General features: G+C 42.3%; 1 protein-coding gene across 1 annotated transcript in view; it reads left to right on the top strand.

The window, feature by feature from the left end:
* Positions 1 to 25,110, top strand: part of HEATR6 (HEAT repeat containing 6) — a 99,085-nt gene extending 73,975 nt beyond the window's left edge. Inside the window, exons 13-20 of the mRNA XM_040337844.1 lie at positions 3,671 to 3,793; positions 3,942 to 4,028; positions 9,524 to 9,658; positions 12,828 to 12,950; positions 19,920 to 20,044; positions 20,136 to 20,232; positions 21,959 to 22,163; positions 24,299 to 25,110. Coding sequence (XP_040193778.1) covers positions 3,671 to 3,793; positions 3,942 to 4,028; positions 9,524 to 9,658; positions 12,828 to 12,950; positions 19,920 to 20,044; positions 20,136 to 20,232; positions 21,959 to 22,163; positions 24,299 to 24,825 — 1,422 coding nt within the window. The 3' untranslated portion in view covers positions 24,826 to 25,110. The remainder of the gene's footprint in view (positions 1 to 3,670; positions 3,794 to 3,941; positions 4,029 to 9,523; positions 9,659 to 12,827; positions 12,951 to 19,919; positions 20,045 to 20,135; positions 20,233 to 21,958; positions 22,164 to 24,298) is intronic.
* The last annotated feature ends 2,208 nt before the right edge of the window (positions 25,111 to 27,318 follow it).

Below are 27,318 nucleotides of genomic sequence, written 5' to 3'. Positions count from 1 at the left end.
AGAAAACAATATGCACATGCGTAGATGTGCATAAAAACACAGCTTAAAGGACATGATGTGAACAAGCCCCTGGAGTCTTGGTGATTTTATATTAGGAATATTGTGGTAGGAGGTGCTGGAATATTCAGTTGGTTGGGATCCCCTAAAATTTCAAGGCAGACAGGGACAAGTATTTATGGCAGTGAGATCTTGCTACTGAAGCACCCAAAACATGTAATAGGTTGGCTGACCCAAGCCCCATCATGTTTCATTTATAACATAGATTTCACTTTTGGGTAAAATTACGTTTTAAACTAAAGTAATTTCAGGAAAGGTAAATGCTGCATTTGTCGCTTGGATATGGTTAGCCAACCCATGGTTCATCAGATTTTTTTTTTAATACTAAAATGCAGGATTTGTAGAGGTAAGCTGTAGCCGGTGATGAATGAAGAGTATCTTGGGCCCAGGGTTATTTTCAGGTTATGGCCCTCTAGTGCAAGACAGCTGTTTTTCAGAGAACTTAAAGCGGAGGTTCACCCATGGAGAACACATTTTTCCCTTAGATTAATGCTCGTTTTGTCTAGGGGAATCGGCTAGTTGTTTTAAAATATGATCCGTACTTACCGTTTACGAGATGCATCTTCTCCGTCGCTTCCGGGTATGGGCTGCGGGACTGGGCGTTCCTTCTTGATTGACAGTCTTCCGAGAGGCTTCCGACGGTCGCATCCATCGCGTCACGATTTTCCGAAAGAAGCCGAACGTCGGTGCGCAGGCGCAGTATAGAGCCGCACCGACATTCGGCTTCTTTCGGCTACGAGTGACGCGATGGATGCGACCGTCGGAAGCCTCTAGGAAGACTGTCAATCAAGAAGGAACGCCCGCTCCCGAAGACCCATACCCGGAAGCGACGGAGAAGATGCATCTCGAAAACGGGTAAGTACTGCTCATATTTTAACACAAATAGCCGATTCCCCTAGACAAAACGAGCATCCAGCTATGGGGAAAAGAGAAAAAAAAACACAAATGGGTGAACTCCCGCTTTAAAGTGGAGGTTCACCCAAAATATAAATTTTTAACATTAGATTGAGGCTAATTTTAGTAAGCAGAATCGGGTGTTTTTTTTAAAATGTAGTACTTACCGTTTTAGAGATCGATGTTCTCCGTGGCTTCCGGGTATGATCTTCGGGACTGGGCGTTCCTATTTGATTGACAGCCTTCCGATGGTCGCATACAGCGCGTCACCAGTTGCCGAAAGAAGCCGAGCATCGGTGGGGCTCTATACGGCGCCTGCGCACCGACGTTCGGCTACTTTCGGCTACTCGTGACGCGCTGTATGCGACCGTCGGAAGGCTGTCAATCAAATTGGAACGCCGACGGTCGCATACAGTGCGTCACGAGTAGCCAAAACTCGGTGCGCAGGCGCCGTATAGAGCCGCACCGACGTTCGGCTTCTTTCGGCAACTGGTGACGTGCTGTATGCGACCATCGGAAAGGCTGTCAATCCAAATAGGAACGCCCAGTCCCGAAGATCATACCCGGAAGCCACGGAGAACATCGATCTCTAAAACGGTAAGTACTGCATTCATTTTAAAAAGAACACCCGATTCTGCTTACTAAAATTAGCCTCAATCTAATGTTAAAAAAAAAAAAAAAATTCGGATGAACTCCGGCTTTAAAAGTCAGCCGGTGGAAAGCCTGAACTTGAGTGTCAACAAACGAGGCAATAAACTATACATATATCATGCTATACAACATTGGCAAAATTGCCATGCTACCTTCTTCACATTAATGCAGTGGTACATGTGTTGGAAGTATGTAAAAACAGGGGGAACTAATGCGCAAAACCACACTAACCAGGGCAAAGATAGCTAAAAAGTATTAAAATAAATAACCTAATCTAAAATCTAAAGCAGCAGCCAAAACTGGATAGTGCTCACACACTGATAACAATTTAAAAGATGGGGGTGTATCGGCGCTTGCTAATAATTACTAATTCCTGACAATTCCTGCAAATCGAGTAATGCGTTCCTTTCCAAAGTGTAAAAGAGAGGGTGAAAGTGCTATATTCAACACACAGCGCAAAAAGTAATAATTCGACAATCCCAATATGTCAAAGAAAAATAAATGTTTCACTCCTTATAAATATTGACCCACCAATCATCAACCAATGATGCGGGGGATAATAGCAGTGAATTTAGTGATGGACAATAAAGGTGTGACTAAATACCATTAAAATAATATCACACTAACCATAGCAAAACAATTGTGATACATAAAAATATGTAAAAACTAAAATGCGAACCAAAAAGAATAATTTAAAATTGTGTAAGGTGAAATCACAATATATGTAAATAAGTCATGCGTGATTAATAAAAAAAAAAATTGAAACTGTTTTTCATCGCTTGGTTTTTGAACACACATAGGTAGATTCACGTACAGTGGAAAAAAGTTACGGCGGCGTAGCTTAGTGTGTTTAGGCTACGCCGCCGTAAATTAGCTAGGCTAGTAGTGATTCTCAATCTACTTACCTGCTAATATACGGCGGCGTAGCCTAAAGCGGGCGGGCGTAAGGGCGCCTAATTCAAATGGGTTGGAGGGGGGCGTGTTTAATGGTAATGATACTTGACCTCACGTTTTTGCCGTTTTTTTAAAACTGCGCATGCGCCGGGCGACTACATTTCCCAGTGCGCATTGCGGCTAAGTACGCCGTACGGGCCTATTGATTTCAACATGGACGTAAACGACGTAACTCCCGATTCGCGAACGACGTAAAAAATTCGAACCTCGCGGCGGGAACGGCGGCCATACTTTAACATTGTTATTCCACCTCATAGGTAGAATAACTTTAGCCTGCCTAAGGCCTTACGGAAACAACGTAATTCGACTGCGATGGCTGGGCGTACGTTCGTGAATCGGCGTACAAGCTCATTTACATAATCTACGCCGGCCGCAATGGAAGCGCCACCTAGCGGCCATCTGAAAAATTGCAATCTAAGATGGGACGGCGCAAGCCGGCCTATCTTAGATATGTTTAAGCGTATCTCTGTTTGAGCATACGCTTAAACATACGGTGGCGTAGATTCGGATAAGCCGGCCTAACTCTTTCTGAATCTACCTATTTGTTCTTATATTTGCACGATTGTGCCACACAGACACTTTTTTTTATTTTATTAATCACGCATTTTATTTTAATGGTATTTAGTCACACCTTGTCCATCACTAAATTCACTGCTATTATCCCCCACATCATTGGTTAATGATTTATCAATATTTATCAGGAGTGAAACATTTTATTTTTCTTTGACATATTGGGATTGTCGAATTATTACTTTTTGCACTGTCGGTTGAATATAGCACTTTCACCCTCTCTTTTACACTTTGGAAAGGAGCGCATTACTCGATTTGCAGGAATTAGTAATTATTAGCAAGCGCCGATACACCCCCATCTTTTACATGTGTTGGTAGGCTGCCCAGCCTGCCCTACTGTAGTAGACTGTCCACGGTCGGCAGGGTTTGCAATACCTTTGGACACCAAGCCAAACATAACCTAGTGCTATACTACATGCTACAGCTTCCCTGCACAGATCATTTCATTTAATGTTACTGGTTTCTTTTCAAGATTATTTTGGAATTTTATTTTGGGTTAATATTCAGAAGCATATCAACATTTTGAAACATTACATTTGTTCAGGTGTTGGCTCGTCTGGTGAAAGGATATTTCAATATGGCACATAGCTATCTCATGGAGTTGGGAGAGGTTGCTTGCAAATGTATGCAGGAGATGGATACATCAATTCAGCTGCATGGCTCAAAGGTAAAGTGGGTTCTAATTTTTTTTTTTTTTTTACATGTTTCGTTGTATGAGAAAGTACATATTCTGTATATTTGTGTCTTTACAAACCTATTTATTGATGGCAACATTTTTAAATAGTTAATTTTATAATACATTTTGTATATTTAAGCTTTTAGAGGAGCTGGGAACTGGGATAGTCCAGCAGCAGAAAACGGATTTGTTAATCCCTGCTGAAAAGAAAGTGACTGTTAATCAGGTAAGTGCTCCATCATAGTGTTGGTTTTCAGCAATAATATCTTTCTTTCTCCTTTTTTCTTTTTCTCAACACATCTTCCGGGAAATCATTGAGAGCAATGACTCCGCCCACCTACAAACAGGAAACTCATCTACCATTATAAAACCTAACAGACTACATTTGCACCCCAGTTATGTGTTTCCTCCAGCCTAACAGGAGCATCACTAGTTCATTATTTGATGCTTTCCATCGTGCTGGTTGCAGAGGCCTCCTCAGTCAGCTACCCTCATCTCCGGGACAGTGGACCCAGGGTCTGTGTTGGCCAGGAAGAGTAGTGGAGAATTATGGAGGTTTTCTCTCTGCTGGCTGACTTCTTCTTCTTGTGTGCATTTTTGGTGCCCAGAGGTTTCTCTCCTGCTTGGGAGGCTGTAGCCACCCCCAACAGGCTTCCAAACTTATGTGAGCTGTCTTGTTTTTTTGCACCTCATATTTGTTTTTACCCTCTTCCCTTTTTGCAAACCTATGTCTGGTTGTCCTCTGGGTGTCCCTTGTGTGGCCGTCCTGGGGTTGGTATGGTTTCTGCTCCTAGTGCGTCAAAACAGGGGATTTTTTTTATAAAAAAAATAATAATAATTTGGGCTACCATTCGACAAACCACTACTTACATATGGACTGTTTTATCTGCTGAAAGATTGAAACTTATGTTCAGCTAGTCTAGTGACCCAAACAACCAGACAGCAAGCCAGTTGGTTACTTTGCTTTTTCTCTAAAGTGATAAAAGCTTGGTCACTGATCCACTCCTAATTTACCCGTAAAAAAAAAAAAGGAAGATCGCCATACTGATGTGGTACTAGGCTTCGAGTTCTGTGGAGGAAGTTTATGGAAGCCAAAATATAGGTACTTATTTTTTATGCATACATACCTGTATTAACCACTTCCCGACCGCCGCATGTAGATATTTGTCGGCAGAATGGCACGTACAGGCACATTGGCGTACCTGTACGTCCCTGCCTAGACGTGGGTCGGGGGTCCGATCGGGACACCCCCCCCCCCCCCCCGCTACATGCGGCGGTCGGATTCCCGCGGGGAGCGATCCGGGACGACGGCGCGGCTATCCGTCGCGATCGCTCCCCGGAGCTGAAGAACGGGGAGAACCGTGTGTAAACACGGCTTCCCCGTGCTTCACTGTGGCGGCGCATCGATCGAGTGATCCCTTTTTATAGGGAGACTCGATCGATGACGTCAGTCCTACAGCCACACCCCCCTACAGTTGTAAACACACACTAGGTGAACCCTAACTCCTACAGCGCCCCCTGTGGTTAACTCCCAAACTGCAACTGTCATTTTCACAATAAACAATGCAATTTAAATGCATTTTTTGCTGTGAAAATGACAATGGTCCCAAAAATGTGTCAAAATTGTCCGAAGTGTCCGCCATAATGTCGCAGTCACGAAAAAAATCACTGATCGCCGCCATTAGTAGTAAAAAAATAAATAAATAATAATAAAACTATCCCCTATTTTGTAAACACTAAAAAGTTTGCGCAAACCAATCGATAAACGCTTATTGCGATTTTTTTTTTTTTTTTGCCAAAAATCGGTAGAATACGTATCGGCCTAAACTAGGGGAAAAAAAAAATTATATATGTTTTTGGGGGATATTTATTATAGCAAAAAGTAAAAAATATTGCTTTTTTTCAAAAAAAGGTATTGATAATGTTTTTTTTTTTTTTTTTTTTTTTTTTATAAGCGGTCACATTCACTTTGTTCTCGGCTGCATAAGAGCTGGGGGGAGGAGAAGCAGCAGCACACTAAGCTTCCCAGTGAATGTTTTTTCAGTGGGTGCATGTCAGAATAACTAATTGTTAATTGGAGGAGAGTGGGTTCTCAACATAGCTAGAGGACTGACCACAGTGTGCTATCCTGCTTAATGTGGTCGGGTTATAATAGGAAAGCAAGGGGACTAGCAGAAACACCAGGGATTTCATACAAAGAGGACAGATTACTTTACAAGTACATGGCACATATCAGAAATATGGAGTGTTGGGGTAACCAATGCTTTAACCACTTAAGACCCGGACCAAAATGAAGCTAAAGGCCCCGGCCAGGTTTTGCGATTCGGCATTGCGTCGCTTTAACAGACAATTGCGCGGTCGTGCGACGTGGCTCCCAAACAAAATTGGCGTCCTTTTTTTCCCACAAATAGAGCTTTCTTTTGGTGGTATTTGATCACCTCTGCGGTTTTTATTATTTGCGCTATAAACAAAAATAGAGCGACAATTTTGAAAAAAAAATGCAATATTTTTTACTTTTTGCTGTAATAAATATCCCCCAAAAATATATAAAGAAAAACATTTTTTTTCCTCAGTTTAGGCCGATACGTATTCTTCTACCTATTTTTGGTAAATAAAAAACGCAATAAGCGTTTATCGGTTGGTTTGCGCAAAATTTATAGCGTTTACAAAATTGCATTTTTATAAAAAAAAAATGTACTACTAATGGCGGCGATCAGCTTTTTGTTTTCATGACTGCGACATTATGGCGGACACTTCGGGAAAATTTTGACACATTTTTTGGACCATTGTCATTTTCACAGCAAATAATGCATTTAAAAAGCATTGTTTACTGTGAAAATGACAGTTGCAGTTTGGGAGTTAACCACAAGGGGGCGCTGAAGGGGTCATGTGTGACCTCGTGTGTTTACAACTGTAGGGGGGTGTGGCTGTAGGTGTGACGTCATTGATTGTGAATCCCTATAAAAGGGATGACACGATCGATGCTGCCGCCACAGTGAAGAACGGGGAAGCTGTGTTTACATACAGCTCTCCCCGTTCTTCAGCTCCGGGGACCGATCGCGGGACTCCAGCGGCGTTCGGGTCCCGCAGTCCCGGAGCTTCAGACTGGGTCGCGGGCACGCGCCCGTAACCGACGGCTGGACAATAGCACAGCACGTACCTGTACCTGTACGTGCATGTGCCCAGCCGTGCCATTCTGCCGACGTATATGTGCAGGAGGCATTGCAATTAATGTAATTTCATAAATTACAATGTAATCAGTTTAAAAGTTACAGTGGATGTAAACCCTCACATATACCCAGTGAAGTGAACAGCCTCAGATGATACACAGGGATCAAACAAATCTCCCTACATAAGTTGTACGTGTATATCTGCTGTCTTCAGCATCGTGTTAGACATTTTTCTCTTCCTGTTCAGAACTGGGTGTGGATTATTGGCATACAGGCAAGACAGCTGATTGGAGGAAAGTTATCATGCAAAACAGCAGGACACGAGACTTGGAGAGAGATAAGAAAACACTACAGATATGTGCTTGGGTCAAATTTCATGAATCGGGTTTACATGCAGTTTAACCACTTCAGCCCCGGACCATATTGCTGGTCAATGACCGGGCCACTTTTTGCTTCAACTGACAATTGCGCAGTCGTGCAACATGGCTCCCAAAGAAAATTGGCGTCCTTTTTTTCCCACAAATGGAGCTTTCTTTTGGTGGTATTTGATCACCTCTGTGGTTTTTATTTTTTGCGATATAAACAACAATAGAGCGACAATTTTGAAAAAATTTGCTGTAATAAATATCCCCAAAAATATACAAAAAAAAAAAAAAAATCCTCAGTTTAGGCCGATACGTATTCTTCGTAAAAAATAATCGCAATAATTGATTGGTTTGCACAAAAGTGCTTACAAAATAGGGGATAGTTTTATGGCATTTTTATTAATATTTTTTTTTTTTTTACTAGTAATGGCGGCGATCAGCGAGTTTTATCGGTACTGTGACCTTATGGCGGCCACTTCAGACACTTTTGACACATTTTTGGGATCAGTGCTATAAAAATGCATCGATTTACTATAAAAATGCCACTGGCGGGGAAGGGGTTAACACTAGGGGGCGAGCAAGGGGTTAAGTATGTTCCCTGGGTGTGTTCTAACTGAAAGGGGGGTGTGACGGACTAGAGGAAATGGCAGATCGCTGTTCATACATTGTATGAACAGACGATCCATCATTTCTCCCCCTGACAGGACCGGGAGCTGTGTGTTTACACACACAGCTCCCGGTTCTCGCTCTGTAATGAGCGATCGCGGGTGCCAGGGGCGAGTGGGGGGGGCCCTATTAGCTGAAACGCGAGATGACGTATAGCTAGGTGATCTCGCGCAGCCGAGCCGAGCCACTGATCCCCGCTGAGCAGGCGTATGACAGGTCCATCTCCGCTCACTGTGCTGAGACAGACCTGTCAGAGCCCCGCTCTCCTCTATGGGAAGGTTGGATGAAAACGGACCGCCTGTCCGTTTTCATCCAATCCCCCGGACGGATGGAAAATAGGGTCGCCATCCGCCTGGATTTCACTGATTGGATCTAGTTTAGAACTGATGGTAAGATCTGCTCGCACAGTATAGACAGGGATAATTATGGCAAGCACAGCTCCCTCCCCTCATAAACAGAGAACGAAGTAGGATTTTTCAGTGCTGGAGTTGTCAGAAAAGAACATCCAAAATGCGTAAGTAGCTTTACTTTAAATACTTATCTTGATTTGTACAGAACAGAACAGTCACTGATTTGGCTTCCTTAGACCATGGAAAATATGCTGGCTGCCTTCAGGAGATTTGATACTGGCAAAAAACTTGCTAGAACCACCACAGAGCATACCAATAACCCTACTCAGTAAGGCTCCAATTTTTTGCTAGTGTTTTTAGGAGATTGACATGTTTCCCTATGGAAAAGTGTTTGTTTTTCTTTTAACTGGCTCACACAGATATACTGCGACAGGATGGCTCTCCTGGGCGAAATCCCATACATATACAGCTTTGCCCAGAAGAGTCACCAGAAAGCACGCATGCCTTTTGGTGGTCCGATGTACATCGCCAGAATGGGGATTTGTGTGTGTGTGTAAACACACAAATCCCTGTGCTGTCAGAGGAGAGGAGACAGATTTTGTGTTTCTACAAAGAAACAACGATCTGTCATCTCTCCTCGTTTTAGGTACAGCATTGCATGACCGCGCAATTTTCAGTTAAAGGGGCACAGTGCCAAATTGAAAAAGGGGTTCTGGTCAGGAAGGGGGTAAAATCTTCCAGGGCTGAAGTGGTTAAACAATTCAATTTTAACGAAGTTAGGTGGTGGTCCATTTTGGCTGCAAAAGTGGATATATACTTTAACCTCTTTCCACCTACATAACACATATGTTCGGTGACAAAGATATACATATGCGTCCATAGGCAGGACAGGTTTCTGTGTTAAGAGCGCACTCACTATGAACTCCCAGCACAGTGACCGAGCTGTCAGATAGGCAGGATTAGCTCCCAATCATGTGACCACTGCAACAGCCAATCACAGTGGTCATGTGATCAGGCAAACAACCCACCCAGGGCACACTAGCCCAGTCAAAGGGATTCCAAGGCTGGTTGGAAAGAGGTTAAACATTTGCTAACAAAGTGTAAACAATAAAAATAAATTCTTAACTCTCAGCCAACTCACAGTATACCTTTTTTTTTCTTATGCTTCAGGCTGTAGCATTTTGGAACATGATTCTGAATGGTCCTTTACCAGCAGCCTTGCAGAATGAGCTACATCCTACCCTTCAAACAACTGCTTGTGATGCCTTGTCATCTGTCTTACCAGAGGCATTTACCAGGTTACCAGTAAGTATTTATTTGTCAATGTGAAAGGTAAAATAAAATAATTTTCTAGCATAAGAAGGGTCAGTGCAACCTTTGATACTGGTTTAAACAATCGGTCAATCCACAAAAGATTCTGATTTATTGATTAAGACAAAGTGCACTTATTCTTTTGGTCCCCATGCCCTGACCTAAACAGTCTCATGCATTTCGCCACAGATCCATACTTGTCTAGATCTGCAGCGTTCAAGGATTAATAACTACTTCTAGAGCAGGGGTCTCCAAACTTTCTAAACAAAGGGCCGGATTACTGTCCTCCAGACATTAAGGGGGCCGGACTGTGGCCATCATGAGTACTTAATCCCCCATCATTGGTGTCATTGGGAGGAATTCTGCCCCGTCACTGGGAGGAATTCTTCCCCATCACTGGTGTCATTGGGAGGAATTCTTCCCCATCACTGGTGTCATTGGGAGGAATTCTTCCCCATCATTGTTGCCAATGAATAAAAAAAGCACCCCAAGGGCCGGATAAAATCAAGCAAACTTATTACCCAAACTTTATTAATAGGTAATGATTTAAATGCCTTTACAGCACATGAGTTTTATAGTTAACTGTAAATGAGGGACCTACAATTCTTGCCCTCACTCCACCATTAGTGATAATGTCTGATGTGTAGCGCATTTGCAGTTTACATACACACTCAACATTATTTGTGTTCATGTGGGTGAGGTCAATGGAGATGCATTTAAAAAAAAAAAATTATGTACTCGATTTTAATTTTTTTTATTTATTTTTTTATTATGTTTGCTTGACCCCTATGTCATGGCAATACATTTAAAAGCGTGATCACACTGACAAGTGACATTTTCTGTTTATGGAAATTGGGGGTCTATTAGACCCCCCTAATGTTTTCCCTGCCTTCCACTGCAGCTGGTCAAGCATCAGAATGTGCTCAGTCCGCTTTGTACCCAGCTTTCTAGCTGGAATTTTTGCAGCTTTGAAGAATCCCAGTGCTGAGCACTGTTGGTTTACACTCCTGAAGAGATCAGGAAATGGACGTTCCCTGATCTCCCAATGCTCGCCATCCTGACATTGGTTGCTGTGCTCCTGACCTCCCAGGAGGAACAGGAGAGTCGGGTAACAACGGAGCGCTGGTAGGGGGCAGTACCCTCTAGTTATGTACAAGTGATCCAGGCAGCTATAGAGCCACCTGGATTACTTTTACAGTTAAGCCCGCAGGTAAAACTGAAATGAGCTCACGGCTGCTACTGCGTGAGCTTGTTTTTACCAGTCCACTCGATGGCCTTATCCAAATGAATTCAAAGAGCCACACTAGTTAAATTCCCATGCTGTAAGACTCCCTCAGCTGGCTGCACCTGTGCATTACACCCATTAAGACCCCTATGTGGGCTGTTAACCTTGTTGGGATATAGACTTGGACCGGTGCTGCCAGGCGAGGGAAACAAATTCAGAAGGTACACAATCCCCCAATGATGCGAGTGATGGATCTCCGTAAGTACAGGTGTGTGGGAGGGCGGAAGGTGGGAACGTTTTGGTCAGGGCATAGGAGCAAAAAGAATAAGGGCACGTGATTAAGTTTTAGTGTAATTTTAACAAGACAAAGCACAGAGTAAAATGTGCACTATAACTGGTCAAGCATGTTTTTTTGCCATTTTGTTCCTTGGTTTTGTCTCTTCATTGCATAGAAAACAAACTTTTTGAAGATAATATTGCCAAAGAAAAGATGGTCTGTTCCATCCCTCACAAATATTATTTATGCATCGTTGGTAATGACAAAATTACTCTGGGTGGGGGGGGGGGGGGTTAAAAACAAATCATATAACCTCGGGTGTACTGTTTATTTTTTTTTCTTTTGTTTTTTTATTTATTTTTTTTTAAGTATCCAGGTGCACTGTTTTTTTACAAAATTATTACCCGCATTTGATGCCAATCTGCATCTAGTAATCTAAAGTTATATAGGCTCAAGAGAACTATTATCTTGCCCCTGTATAAAACTTTAGTAAGGCACATCTTGAATGTGCAGTTCAGTTTTGGGCATCAAAAAAGTATGTTGCGGAGATGGGGAGTGCACCAAGAAGGGCAATTAAATGAATAAGGGGTATTGAAGATTTCCACTAGGAGTAAAAGCCAACAAGAACTAAATCTTTCATTCTCATTCAATGAGGGGAAAAAAGCAAGTCTTTCATTTTTGGGTTACACTGCCACCTACAGGAGGTTTCAAGACTAACAAACAACTGCAGGGCAGCTCAGCCTTCTACTACCAGCAAGCTTAAAGGAGAAGGCCAGCCTGAGCTTTTTAGGCTGCGCTTCTCCTCTGGGTCACAAGAGTGCAATTCATTTTGCACTCCTGTGACCCGTTTTCAGCGGAGAGCGGTCTGAAGTCCGATCTCCGCTGACGACACTGCCATCATTCTAGGCAGTGCGTCATCCCGACTTCCGAATCTGGATCCGCCAGCTGCCCTGATTGATGGCAGTCTCGGCAAGCCGCTGAGACGGTCCCCCCATGGCTCAGCGATCTAATGAGCGAGGAATAGTAGAACAGAAGCAATGTTGACTGGTACTCTGATTCCTGCTGCCAGGCCTGTTCACTTTAATGACAGGTTGGCAGTGGGCGCAGCTATTTGCGGCTGTCCGCACAGCCAGCGATTACCTGCAGCGATCGCTGCTGTCCACACAGCCAGTGGTTATCTGCACAAAGTGCGTCCAACAGCGATCAGTGCAGATAATCGCTAAGTGTGCTGAGAGCCGTGAATAGCTGTAGCATCCTGCAACCTGTCATTATAGTGAATGAAGCCAGCGACCGCAGCAGGAATCAGAACATTCCTGACACTGCATTTTGCACAGGCTTAAACCGCTGGTATGAATGTAGCCTTACAATGCTGCTGATCTAAAATGAAAGAGTATGCTGCCTGTGACCATAGATGACATGTATTAAAATATGGACTTTTGATTGTTATTATAAGGTGATGATAACTTGCATGGTACTATACAAAAAGATAGTTGAAGATACCTGGTTGGATCTTTTTTTATTAAACTAAGTAGAACAAGCTATGTAGCTATATTAAAAAAAATAAAAAAAATAAGTGTCCCAGTTTAAAGTAGGTTTTAGTTTTTCAAGGAAAACGTCTGTTTGGGAGAAATGGTTGAAATGTTGCAATCTTCCAATTTCAGGATGACTGTCAGATACTTTGTATAACACTGTTGCTTGGCCTGAACCATAGTGAGAATCCACTAGTGAAGGCAGCAGCTGCACGAGCTCTCGGTGTGTATATCCTGTTCCCTTCTCTCCGGCAGGTAGGACAACTTTTTTAATATTCTTTAAAGCATTACTTACTATATTATCTCTTTTAGCATCTTGCATAATCAAACTGACCAGAAATGTTAAACATCTGTGTTCTGCATAATACCTGTTTTGCACGGTTATTGGATATAAAAGGGACCATGTTGTTTTGCAATATTATTACTTGTGGAAGAATGGCAGGCTGGCTTTGGAGAACAATTACAAAGGTGATTAGAAGTTAAAGGGGTTGTAAAGGCAGAAGGTTTTTTATCTTAATGCATTCTTTGCATTAAGATAAAAAGCCCCCTGTGTGCATCAGCCCCCCTAATACTTACCTGAGGTCCCTCTCTGTCCAGGGATGTCCATGAGTGTTTCAGCCGTCCGATATTCTTCCTGATTGGCTGAGACACAGCAGCGGCGTCATTGGCGCCTGCTGCTGTCAATCAGTCAGCTAGCCAATCAGGGGAGAGAGGAGTTTGGGCTCCGTGTCTGAATGGACACAGAGACCTGTGACTTGACTCGGCTGCCCCCATAGCAAGTTACTTGCTGTGGTGTCACTCTGCAGGAGGGAGGGGCCAGGGGCATAGAATAGGAGGATCAGTGCAAATCCACTTCAACAGAGCAGGAAAGTATAACATGTTATTTTTATAGGGGGGAAAAAAATGACTTTACAATCACTTTAAGGGTTTTGGGGGGGGGGGGGGGGTAAATGTAAAGGTATTATGCTAATTATTTGGTCATTACTGAGAGTTTGCTTTTTTATTATTTAAAATAGATTTTAGGTGTTTAGACTGTAAAAGTTCATTCACTAAAATATTGAGCAGGTTATCGCTCCCTAGAAATACCATTTAGCTAGGTTTGTGATAACAGCGAGGTGCCTATTGAGAAGAGCAGTAAAGGACACTGTTCAAGGCGGTGATAAAATGGCACAATAAAAATAAGTAGTATTAAACCCAAAACCAAACATTTATGTGATGACTGTAGAGGTTTGGGGGAAAAGTTATTGATTTTTTGTAAGTTTATACATTGTTTAAGCTGATGCTTTAATATTTTTTTAGTAAGCTTGTCTTTTGTATTCCAAACAAAAAATGTATACATGACAAAAGGAGTAATAACACAAAAACTGTCTGCGCAACCACACTACCAAAACACTTCTGTGTGGACAAACAGTGAGCACTTTTATAAGCATTTCACACCCTTTTAGCTTATAAACAAATCAAAAAAGTACAGCAATAACCAAAATGTATAACATGTAACACAAAATGTGTATCTACAAACTTCATAAACAAAAGTGAACCAAATAAATATGTATCAACCAGTCTCTCATATACACTTGGAGCCGGTTCAGACCGGGGCAACACAACTTTTAGCACGACTTTGCGAGGCGACTTAGACACGACTTGAGCATGAATCTCAGCGTGACTTGGGGCGACTTACAACATGACTTGAAGTCACCTCCAGGAGGGGGAACTCCACCCCAAATTTTAATAAAAAAAACGGCATGGGTTCCCCCTCCAAGAGCATACCAGGCCCTTAGGTCTGGTATGGATTTCAAGGGGAACCCCTATGCCAAAAAACGGCATGGGGGTCCCCCAAAATCCGTGGGGATGAGCGAACGCCCCCCCCCTCCTGAACCATACCAGGTCGCATGCCCTCAACATGGAGGGGTAGGTGCTTTGGGGCAGGGGGACGCCCTGCGGCCTCCCCACCCCAAAGCACCTTGTCTCCATGTTAAAGGGGACAAGGGCCTCTTCCCGACAACCCTGGCCGTTGGATGTCGGGGTGTGCGAGCGGGGGGCTTATCGGAATCCGGGAGCCCCCTTTAATAAGGGGGACCCAGATCCCAGCCCCCCACCCTACATCGTACCCATTCACCTGGGGGGGGGGGGTTGGGGAAGTGTCAAGGGAAAAAAAACACACTAGACATGTTTTTAAACAAATTTATTAGTCAGCTCCAGGGGTCTTCCGACTTTAGGGGTCTTCTTCCGACTTTGGGGGTCTTCTTCCGACTTCTCTGCTCTGTTTTTTTTTTTTCTGCCGGGCTCCTCCGCTATCTTCTTCCAGCTCTTTTACTAGTGGTGGCCCGGTCTTCTCCCTTTTTCCGACTTCGGGGGTCTTCTTCCGACCCGACTGATCCACTCGCTCGTCCAAACCCCCTTTCCTGACCAGCCGAGCTGCGTGCTCGGATAAGGGTCTGGTATGGATTTTGTTTTTTGTTTTTGGCGTAGGGGGTTCCCCTTGAAATCCATACCAGACCAAAGGGCCTGGTATTCTCTTGGAGGGGGAGCCCATGCCGGTTTTTTATTTAAAATTTGGCGTGGTGTTCCCCCTCATGATTCATACCAAATACCAGCTCTGTGGGAGGGAGGGGTTTGCCTTAGAGCCGGTTTTCACACTTGGGCGACTTCCTGTAAAGTTGCCTCACTATGAACAGGGATCCGACTTGGAGGTGACTTCTATTGAAATCTATGGGTACAAGTTGCCTAGAAGTCGGATTGAAGTAGTACAGGAACCTTTTTTGAAGTAGTGTGCAGTCGGCTCCATTCCCTTGCATTGATTTCTTCATGCAGCGCGACTTGAGGCGACTTGGGGCGACTTGAAGTCTGATCCAAAGATGGACCTGTGTGAATGGGCTCTTATGTGCAAAAGAAAACAGTATTCTTTTAGAGTTGTTAATGGCAATTAAAAAGTGTAAAGTGTCCTGAATAAAATAAAGTGACAAGTCCACAAGTGGTCTTAACACAAACTTTCCCAGTGCTAGCAATAGTGCTCTCTTCGCCACCTTGTAACAACAAAACTTGACCTCCTTATAGGAGGTCTAACAACGCTTGATGAATAGCAAGCGTTAGTCTTCCACAATGACTTTTAGAGATGATGTACTTGCATCCCTACTTGTCACAACACAGCACAGGTCAGACCTAACTAAAAGCCTAAAACCACAGAAAAAATAGTGCTCACTTTTTAAATTGAATACATTGCCAAAGCGCCATATAGCACACCTACACTGTACTTTGACAAGGCACGCGTATACAGAGGCTGCATTCAGTAATGGATGAAATTGGTTCACTTTTGTTTATGAAGTTTGTAGATTTTGTAACTTTGCTTATGATGTTTTTGTGTTGCATGATCATACATTTCAGTCAGTACTGCCTTTTTTTTTATATTTGTACATAGCAAAGTTCTTGGGTTTGTTGAAGAAATTTTTTTTTTTTTAGCAGAAGAATATCCGTTTCAAACAGCTGTCTCCTATTAAAACTTTGTACTGAGCTATTTGAGGGAGACAGCTCTTTGCTCTGACTCATCAAGTTCTGCCTGTACATTTTAGTTTGCAGTATAAACCTTGGCAAAAATTTTAGGCTTTTTACAATACAGTATGTAGTAGCTGAAAAGTGCTGTGAAACAGGACTAAAAAATAGGCATTTTTTTAATCAAATACAGTAAATATAAAAACAATGCTTGTGACCAATATATAGACTTTTTTTCTAACCAGACGCAAGTTTTTTGGTTTTCTGGTTAGAAAAAAAGTCTATATATTGGTCACATGCAATGTTTTTATATTTACTTGATTTTAAAAAAAATGCAATTTTTTTTTTAGTCCTGTGACTAGAATGCAGGGGTTGGGAAAATGCACTGTACAAGATAGTGTATAAAAGTACAGGGTCAGGATTATGCAATGTACCGAGTGCAGAGTGAGTAACTTATATAGCGCTAACAAATGCAAACTAAATGGCCTCAAGGCGCTTGTATGCGGAGTCGTCCTTATCCTTCAGAAGAGGTGGGTTTTTTCCTGAAGGCACAATGGTTGTCTTCCATGCGGATGATGGTATGGTAGCGCGTTCCACAGCCGTGACCCCTAGACTGCAAATCTTCGTTCTCCTTTTGATTTGTAGCGGGTCTTGGGGATGCAGAGCAGGTTTTGATTCGTCGACCGTGGGGCCCGCCCAGGGTTGTAGTGTCGTATTTTCTTGCATAGGTATTGTGGGGCTTTACCTTGTGTGCATTTGTGAGTGAGGCAGAGTGTCTTGAATGTCACCCGATCCTTTACGGTTAGCCAATGGAGGGACTTTTTGGACGGGATGATGGAATCCCAAGGCTTTTTTCCCATTATCAGTCTGGCGGCTGTGTTCTGGACAACTTGTAGACGCGAGATCTGGTATTTGGGTAGTCCTAGGTAGAGGGGGTTGGCGTAATCCAGTCGAGCATTGATGATTGTTCCGACTACTACTGCTTTGTCCTTATCCAGGATGAAGGGGATGAGTCTACGTAGTAGGCGTAGGCTGACTACTGATCCTATTTGTGCGTCCATGGTCATGTCTAAATCAAAGATGACTCTGAGGGTTTTGACTTTGGTGCTTGGGGTGATGGTTTGTCCAAGGATGGTGGGTGGTGTGCCTGTTGTCCTGGAGTTTTTCTTTAGATTTGCGTGGAGAAAGAAGTTCTGTTTTTGATCCATTAAGTTTGAGGGAACTCTCTGTCATCCAATTGTCGATCAGTAAGAGGCAATTTCCTAGTGCATGGTATTGGTCTTTTTTCCCGGTGATATGAAAGTAGAGTTGAGTGTCCATCAGCATAGGAGTGATAGAGTAGGTCCTGTTTGCTGATAATATTGAGGAGTGGGCGGAGATGGATGTTGAAGAGAACGGGCAACAGGGGTAATTGTACGTGCTTCTGAAATGAAGGCTCCTAGCTTCACTGTCTGGGATTGATTCTCTAGAAAGGATGCGAACCAGGGTAGATCCGAGTCGGCGACCCTGGCTACTTCTGTGAGACGAGTGAGCAGCATTTTGTGGGGTCAGGAGTATGCAATGTACCGAGTGCAGGGGTCAGGAGTATGCAATGTACCGAGTGCAGGGGTCAGGAGTATGTAAGGTACAAAGTGCAGAGGTCAGGAGTGAGTAAATAGGACTGCGTTAGGCCAGGAGTATGTCATGTACGGACTGCAGGGTTTAGTAACCTGTAGAGTGTTAGGGGGTCAGGCATATGTTGGATATACAGTTATTTACATGCTCCTGACCGCTGCACATTTAAGGTGTGTAGTTGTTAGGAGAATTTAGCCTCAACACATATGTATTTGTAAAGTGTTCATAATGTAACATTTAAGAGTGAACTTTATCCCCAAGCGAAAATTTCCCTATACCCCTCTGCCCCCCATCTTCTTACCTGCCTATCTGCACACCACAGCAGGCATGTGAGGGAGAACCACTAAGAAAAAAAAAATCCTAAATAGCTTCCTTTACCTTAGTGCAGTCCTTCTTCACTTACCTCATCCTTCGATTTTGGTTTTAAATGTCCTTATTTCTTCTGAGAAATCCTCACTTCCTGTTCTTCTGTCTGTAACTCCACACAGTAATGCGAGGCTTTCTCCCTGGTGTGAAGTGTCGTGCTCACCCCCTCCCTTGTACTACAGGAGAGTCAGGACGCCCACTAACACACAGCTCCTTTCTCTATCTGCAATGTAGAGAGCGTTCTGACTCTCCTGTAGTCCAAGGGAGGGGGCGAGCACGACACTCCACACCAGGGAGAAAGCCTCACATTACAGTGTGGAGTTAGACAGAAGAACAGGAAGTGAGGATTTCTCAGAAGAAATAAGGACATTTAAAAGCAAAATCAAAGGATGAGGTAAGTGAAGGAGGACTGCACTAAGGTTAAGGGAGTTATTTAGGAAAATGTTGTTTTTACACCTTTACAACCCCTTTAAAAGCAGTGCCTAGTGCAGTTCCTGAGGAAGTCCTACTATTTTTTTCTTTTATTTCAGCTTTGCATCACGTGACATATCGTAGTCAAGGAAATGCCTGGGAAAGCTTTCTTTTGGTTCTGTGACACTTTGCAGTGGGTTCTGTACATACATGCACATTACTGTTAAGCAGAGGCCCCTGCGTAAATGGTGTGACTTGACATATGGCTATGCAGGGCACCCCTGTGTAACAGTAATGTAATGTCCATTGAGGAAACCTGCTTGCCTGAGGCTCCCGCAAGGCCCTTGTCTTCTGGTCCCCCATTCAATCCATCTACAGTGACATACACTATTTAGTAGTGGTGCAACGGATCGTCATTGATCCGTGATCGGCACGGATCAATGACGTCGGATCGGCACACATGTGATCCGCGGCGTGCCATGGGATTGCAGAGCGGTAACACACACTGAAATTTTCTCTGTTCTGCTCGCACACAGCCCCGCCTGCTCCTAACCATGCTGTGATAGACAGAATGCGGGTCTAATGCTGAGATGTGTTCTGTCTATCACAGCGTGGGGTTAGGAGGCGGCAGGGCTGTGTGCGAGCAGCGTGGAGACAGTTATAGCATATGGGCGGTGAGTTGCTTTCCTTTCTAGCAGAACATGTTTGCACTGTGCAGCCATCCGTCCCACCCTCCCCCTCACACTTACCTCCCTCGGCTGGCTCTATCTTTGGGACTCTGTCCCCCCCCCCGGCTGCCGAGTCTGGCTCCTGTCCCTGCCAATGCACACCTGTTTTTGGAGGTGACGGGGTCAATAAAGAAAACCTGTCACCTCCAATTGCTATCACACAGGGAATGGTTTTCTCCTGAGTGATAGCAATAAAGTTAAGTGTAAAAAAAAAAAAAGAAATAATAATTTTAATTAATTAAAAAGTAAAGAATAAGAAATAATATTAAAAATAGGAAAATTATACAAAAATAAAAAAAGTAAAACGACAAGCTACAAAAAAAAAGTGATAAAGAAAGTAATAATTAAAAAAAAAAAAAAAAACAAGAGTCTGCAATTGGGGGCACAGTGAGTCTGCAATTGGGGGCACAGTGAGGCTGCAATTTTTTTTTTTTGCTGATCCGAAAAATGATCCGATCCGTGACTCTAATCTGAGGAACGATCCGAACCGTGAGTTTTTTGATCTGTTGCACCCCTACTATTTAGGGTGACAAATCCTATATATAATCTCTATATATGTACATGTGTATGTGTGACTTTTTTGCCATTATTTTGATTTTTGGCTGCTTACCTCTTTTAGGATGTTATGTTTGTAGCTGACTCCGCCAATGCTATTCTGATGTCCCTTAATGACAAGTCTCCAAATGTTCGGGCAAAGGCAGCCTGGTCTTTGGGTAACCTTACAGACACATTAATTGTTAACATGTAAGTATTCTTATCTTAAGGCATGCTAGAATGTAAATTAAGTCATCCTCCATAATGACATTTTGTTCTTAATTTTTTTCCTCTATTTTAGGGAAATGATTGGACAAAGTTTTCAAGAAGAATTTTCTGATATGCTGCTTCTTGAAATGTTGAAGTCAGCAACCGAAGCTTCAAAAGACAAAGATAAGGTTATTACATCTGAACGATCTAAAAATAATGTGTTATCCATACAAATTAGATTGCAATAATTTGCTAGCAGGTAGTCACAAACCTCTTTCTTTCTTCTGGCATGCTGGCAGGCATGTTTAATAATAATAATAATAATTACTATATTAAAACAAAAACAAATAACAGACAAGTATATATAAAAAATTATGCCCAGTGCTTAAAGCGGGGGTTCACCCTATAAAAAAAAATTCTAACATTACATTGAGCCGAGTTGTGAGAATGACATTATGCTGACCTTTTTTATCTTCTTGCCGTACATACCGTTTTGTCTATATTTTCACCGCGGCTTCCGGGTATGTAATCCTGCGAGACTGGGCGTTCCTATTCACATGCTAATTGATTGACATGCTTCCCACCGGCGCATACAGCGTGTCACGAGTTGCCGAAAGAAGACGGACTGCGAGTCGGCTCTATACGGCGCCTGCGCACCGACGTTTGGCTTCTTTCGGCAACTCGTGACGCGCTGTATGCGCCGGTGAGAAGCATGTCAATCAATTAGCATGTGAATAGGAACGCCCAGTCCCGCAGGATTACATACCCGGAAGCCGCGGTGAAAATATAGATAAAACGGTATGTACGGCAAGAAAATAAAAAAGGTCAGCATAATGTCATTCTCACAACTCGGCTCAATGTAATGTTAGAATTTTTTTTTAGGGTGAACCCCCGCTTTAACTAAACATTTAGATTTTTATATCTGCAGGTTAATATATTGGGTTACTATTTATAATATTTGTATGACCTCGGTTTCAAATATTCTATTGAATTGTATAATTATCAACAACATTCCATTAAAAGAGCATATACAATAATATAATAGAAATAGATATTCCATTAACAAAACATGTACAATAGTATAGTAGAAAAAGGCGTAATCATTCAGGACAGTAACTCTTAATGAAAATAGATAACCTATCGGATTGTAGGATAAGATTATGTAACATGAAGTGTCATAATCATAGCTTCATGGCAGCGATTTGATGACAGTAAAGTAATTGAGAAATTAAGTTGATTTGAAGAAATATAATATAATTATGTCATCTATGAAGAGAATAGAATTGAATAAACCTATAAAGAAATATAAAGTTAATGTGTTGTAGAATAGCTGGGGGATTAAATTGGGCCAAGTTCCTTCTCTTGGCTTTATATGATCTCATAAATATATAGATGCTGTCTGGCTTCAGCATTCTTTCCTTCAGTGATCCCGTGCCTTTGCTATGCATGGCAAAGAAATAGGTTTACTATAAAGGAAGTTCCTACAGGAGCTTATACTTTCTTCCTTCACCCCCTCCATTTACTGCCAGGAGTGACCTGTATAAGCTCCAATTTTTAACCCTAGTTGTAGTGTACACAGGACTGACTTTTCCCCTCCAATGTGATGGCAACCAATTGGCAATCACTACCACATCCTTTTTATTAAATAAGACTTTTACTACCTTAAGCTAGCTGACATTTTGCAAGCATTAGCTGGCCTTGTGGTGTCAGGAAAAAAAAGCTTATGGTTTGGTCATGATAGAAAACAATATGTTTTCATGGAACTGAACAGCGCCATCCAATTACTTTCTGATTTCACTGAACAGAATGGTAAACAAAATATATGGAAAAAAGGAACTGCCATTAAAATTTACTAGTATGTTTGGTGTTCTTACAGAAATTGTTACTTAACAACATTTGACCATTTTCTTCCAGGTTAAAAGTAATGCCGTACGTGCTTTAGGAAATCTGCTGCATTTTTTGCAGCCATATCACATTCTGAAGCCCAGGTTTGCTGAAAGTATTGAGAGTGCAATCCGAGCCCTTATCTCTACAGTTCTTGGGGAGAGCACAATGAAAGTGAAGTGGAATGCTTGCTATGCCTTGGGAAATGTCTTCAAAAACACAGCTCTTCCACTTGGTAAGGGTGTAATTACTGCACTGTACTTGTAGCATACAAATGTCAGCTTAAAGTGAACCTGTGAAATTCTACAACACGAGTAACTTGAAATACTAGCGCATTTTTTTGTTTTAGGCCCCACTCCTCCCAGAACCAAGCCATGACATTAAAGCCGGCCATAGATAGTTTGAATCGTGGCCAGTTCAGCAGGGACTGGCTGAGATTCGAACCATGTATGGACAGGTGGATTGATCAAGATCAATCAACTTGGGTACAACAAGCCTGTAGGATTTTTAATGCGGTTATTGCTATTAGTAATCGCTGCGTTCTTCTGGTAGGGAAGAGATGGGGGGGGGGGGCGGAATCGAGCAATTATGTTTCCTGCCAGCTTTGGCCAGCTTTACAGGTCCTACTACCAGTAAAGTTTTCTGGCACTGAACTGTTAAATGTATATGGCCCTGTATCCTGTCTGGACCTAGAAACACAGCTCACCCCTATTGCTCTGTGCCCACCGTGTGCAGAAAAGTGTTTTCCTTAAGCTTTTTCTTTAGAATATATAGAAAATGCAACATTTTTCGCAGCCAGTACTGTTAATAGAAGGCCTTGTTTATATATTAATTCCTTGAGTAATGGCAAAGTCACTACCAAATCAATAGGCTCAAATCCTAATTGTAAAAATGTCTCTGGCCCATATTGGACATATTCTTATGTAGGAACAAAAGTGATTAGCAACCGTAGGCTTAATGCATAAAGTGTCAGGAGAGCGCATTTATTTTTGTCCATATCTAGGATCTGCTTTTCTTTTCTTCCTCCATGCTGCAAAGAAAGAATGAAAAAAAGCATGACATAAAAATATGTTTTCATGCATTCAGCACCGCTATGATTTCATTTACTCACCATAAAATCCTTTTCTTGGTATCCTTTGAGGGACACCTGAAATCTTAAGCCTTCAGGTTATACTGCTGCCTACAGTAGGGTTGGACACTAGCAAACAAACTGTTGGCCTGCCCAGTATAAATAGTATAATCTTACCAGTACCGATGCACACTGTATTCAACTCCAGTGTGAAGTGAATGAAAGACTCAACTGCCGGGTGGACGTCCTTTTATGTGCATTCCCCGCACGCACCGCTGGGGGGCGCGCAGCGGGGAAACACTGTGCCCGGCGCATTGCTGAGATGCCGATGCACGTGCCTGGCGGCCGCGATGTCCGCCAGGTACCCAAGATCGGCAGTGACAGCAGGGACGTGGAGCTCTGTGTGTAAACACAGAGCTCCACATCCTGTCAGGGAGAGAGATGACCGATCTGTGTCCCTTGTACATAGGGACACAGCATCGGTCACCTCCCCCAGTCAGTCCCCCCTCCACACACAGTTAAAACACACCCAAGGAATACATTTAACCCCTTCCTCACCCCCTAGTGTTAACCCCTTCCCTGCCAGTCACATTTATACAGTAGTTAGTGCATTTTTATAGCACTGATCGCTGTATAAATGTGAATGTTCCCAAAATTGTGTCAAAAGTGTCCGATATGTCTGCAGCAATATCGCAGGCCTGACAAAAAAAAACGCAGATCGCCGCCACTAGTAGTAAAAAAATAAATCCTAAATCTATGCCATATTTTGTAGGCGCTATAACTTTAGCTTCATAATGGGCGCTGGTTCGAATCCCAACCACGTCACTACCTGCCTGGAGTTTGCATGTTCTCCCTGTGCCTGCGTGGGTTACCTCCCACACTCCAAAGACATGTTGTTGGGCCAATTTAGACAGGATCTAATTAACCTTAGTGTGAATGTGAGTTAGGACCTTAGATTGTAAGCTCCTTGAGGGTAGGGACTGATGTGAATGTACAATTTTATATATATATATATATATATATATATATATATATATATATATATATATATATATATATATATATATATATATATATATATATATATATATATATATATATATATATATATATATATATATATATATATATATATTGATAAGTACCTAAAATAAGTACCTTAAATAAGTAAATAATAACTTAAAAGGAGTAATCAATCAAGGTTTTCCTTTTTAAGCTGTTTCATTTTTGTACCAAAGTAGTAATGTATCATGAGGTTCTGTAAATGACCTAAAGAAAATTGACATTCATTTCTGTTGTAGGTAAAGCTGTGTGGACTGCAGATGCCTATCATGCACTCACTACTGCTGTGAAATCGTGCAAGAATTTTAAAGTGCGGATTAAATCTGCAACAGCTCTCTCAACACCTTCCAGAAGAGAACAATATGGAACTATTGAACAATATAGTGAAATTTGGAACTCTTTAGTGACAGCCCTGGAGAAAAGTGAAGAGACAGAAGATTTTCTGGAATTCAAATACTGTGCTAGCCTTCGTGCACAAATATGCCACGCTTTGATACACATGCTGTGCATGGCAAGCTTAGGAGATCTGCCATGCATTAGAAAGACTGTACAGCAGAAAGGGAGTGTGATCAGGCATTACCTATTACAGTATGTAAAATTAGGAGTAGCTGAGAACGCAACAAACACTGACAGGGAAAATGTATTTCAGAGAGCAACAGATCATATACGCAGTATACAAGAGGACCCATTGGGTAGAAAGGTGTTTGCTGAGGTTGCTTTCCTTGAGGACATATTACTAAGTTGTGAAAAAGAAATGGAGGCTTGAATTGAATTTGCGATTTTGCCCATTAAGGACAAAGCAATAGGTTCACAATAATATAGCCACCCCCTTCCCCCACACGCACATATACTTGCCTTTCTTTCTCTCCTAGACCTCTCTGTTCAGCTGGAGAGCGAAGGAAATCCATATGAAGGAGAGGAGTCAAAGGTCAAATATTGATTCTCTATTTGACAGTGTCCATTAGCCAAGCACCATTATATGAAGTGAGTCACATCCTCCATATCCAGTATTTCCTTCATCTCCCCGTACTGCAACAAAAGAATGGGGGGGGGGTACGCATGTGCTGCTATTAAGGGAGGATTAAAATAACTGTGGGGTTGATTTACTAAAACTGGAGAGTTCAAAATATGGTGCAGTTCTGCATAAAAACCAATCGGCTTCCGTGTTTTTGTCAAAGCTTAATTTAACAAGCTGAAGTTAGAAGCTTATTTGCTACCAAGCAGAGCTGCACCAGATTTGGCGCTCTCCAGTTTTGTGTAAATCAATCCCATCGTCACTCAGGCAAAGCACAGGTTTGCTTTACCCGAGGCATCAATAACTTAGGACCTCATGTACACTGCTGCTGGTAAACGGACGTTTAGGAGCAGTTGGGCATTTTTTTCAACTGCCCCTGAACTCTCCTCTGTTATCTTATCAGTACATGTACACAGGGTTGTTTACAGTCGTTTCTAGGCAGTTGAATTTATAGGCTTTTTTTTGGAACGCAAAAAAAGGGTTCAAAAGCTGAGTTTAGAGGCATTTCAAATGACAAACAATTCTAAACGCGGTAACACGCGTTTAGCTGCGTTTCGTTTACAGGCGTTTTTCCCTATTTTGAAAAAAAGCTTCTAAACGCAAACCAAGCCTGTAAACTCGGCAAAACTGATGTTTTAAACATGGGTTACTATGTGTCAAGTTAAATCGATCAGGGAAGGTTGTAAAAATGTCTTGTGTACCTGATGCCTAAATATGTAAAATAGATTAAGCCATAGGAATCTATTAGGTCACCTCTGATCAGAACATAAAGTATAATGAAAACAAACAGATGATTTATTGCCCTTTGCACATTGCCAAGGTTACTTATTTGCTAGCACAAAGAGCAATATTCACTAGCCTGCAGCAGTCGCCTTTCATTGTTCTAATTTGACATATGCCATAGACCAGGGATATGCAATTAGCGGACCTCCAGCTGTTGCAAAACTACAAGTCCCATCACGCCTCTGGGTGTCATGCTTGTGGCTGTCAGTCTTGCTGTGCATGATGGGACTTGTAGTTTTGCAACAGCTGGAGGTCCGCTAATTGCATATCCCTGCCATAGACGATGCAGCGGGTTAAATGGGGAAAAAAAGATTTGTTTCCCCCATCAACGCGCTCGGTATTGGTGACAGAACCCCTCCCTGGAACTATTGTATTTTGGAGAGTTCCCCACCATCAGAATACATTGTTCAGTGTTGAGGGCGGCACTGATCAAGTGGGGAAAAAAAAGGCTGGTTTTACAGAAGTCATCGAGAGATCAACTTCTGAACAACCAGCTTGCCCATAGTTGGATTGAAATTTGTCCGGTCCCTGCTAAACCTGATGAATTTTGATCCATCTTCGGCCGGCTTAACACTGCGAAGCAGGCTTCTGATTTGCTTCCTTGCTGTTCTCGTACATCATTGCAAAATACTACTTAATGCAGGTACAGATCATTCTTGAAGCTAAAGAAGATGTATCCAATGTAGGTAAAACTGGTCAATAACTATATGCATTTCTTTCCAGAATTACTCAGATTATGATTTTTAATTTTTAGACCAGCTTTTATTTAAACCATCTACAACATCCTAGAGGTAATCATTGTCTTACACTCATGTTGTAATATCAGAATATTACTATATTTTTGAAGATTCTCATGTAAAATAAAATATTTTATCTCATAATTGGCAAATCACAAACTTGTTATTTTTTTGTTTTGCATGTTAATGTTTTCATTTTGTTTAGGGCCCATTCACAGTACATGCTGTGTTGCTTAACACAATGACAAGCTGAAGTCCAGTAGGAAGTAAGTTCACTCCAACATGCTGTGTATCTGCTGGGGAAAAATGGAACATGCTGCATTTAAAGGCACGTTTTAAATAACTAAAGTCCCAGAGACTGTGGGCCACAACACCTTTTTAGGCTCCTGCCCTGCAGTTTCTACTCCATATTGGCTTGTGTTCTGGTCAGCATGAGGTGAACCACTGCCTGTATGGCAGATAATAAGTGCAAGGGAAGCGATCCTACGACCTTTCCACTTAAAGGGGTTGTAAAATGTCATATTTTTTCACCTTAATGCATCCATTGCGTGGATCAGGGCCACTCTGTGCAAAACGAGCTGCACAGTGGTGGTAAGTAGAACATGTTTGTTATTTTTAAAAAAACATACCATGCCACCAACCGCTTTGGGGCAGCTTGGTGGGATTAAACCGTAACCAATTCTGCTATTAGCTGCAATGTAACCCATGAATCGACCAACTGGTA

This window comes from Rana temporaria, chromosome 2 (assembly GCF_905171775.1).
Source record: "Rana temporaria chromosome 2, aRanTem1.1, whole genome shotgun sequence".
NCBI classification, from domain to species: domain Eukaryota; kingdom Metazoa; phylum Chordata; class Amphibia; order Anura; family Ranidae; genus Rana; species Rana temporaria.
This window is presented reverse-complemented; position numbering and strand designations above follow the sequence as displayed.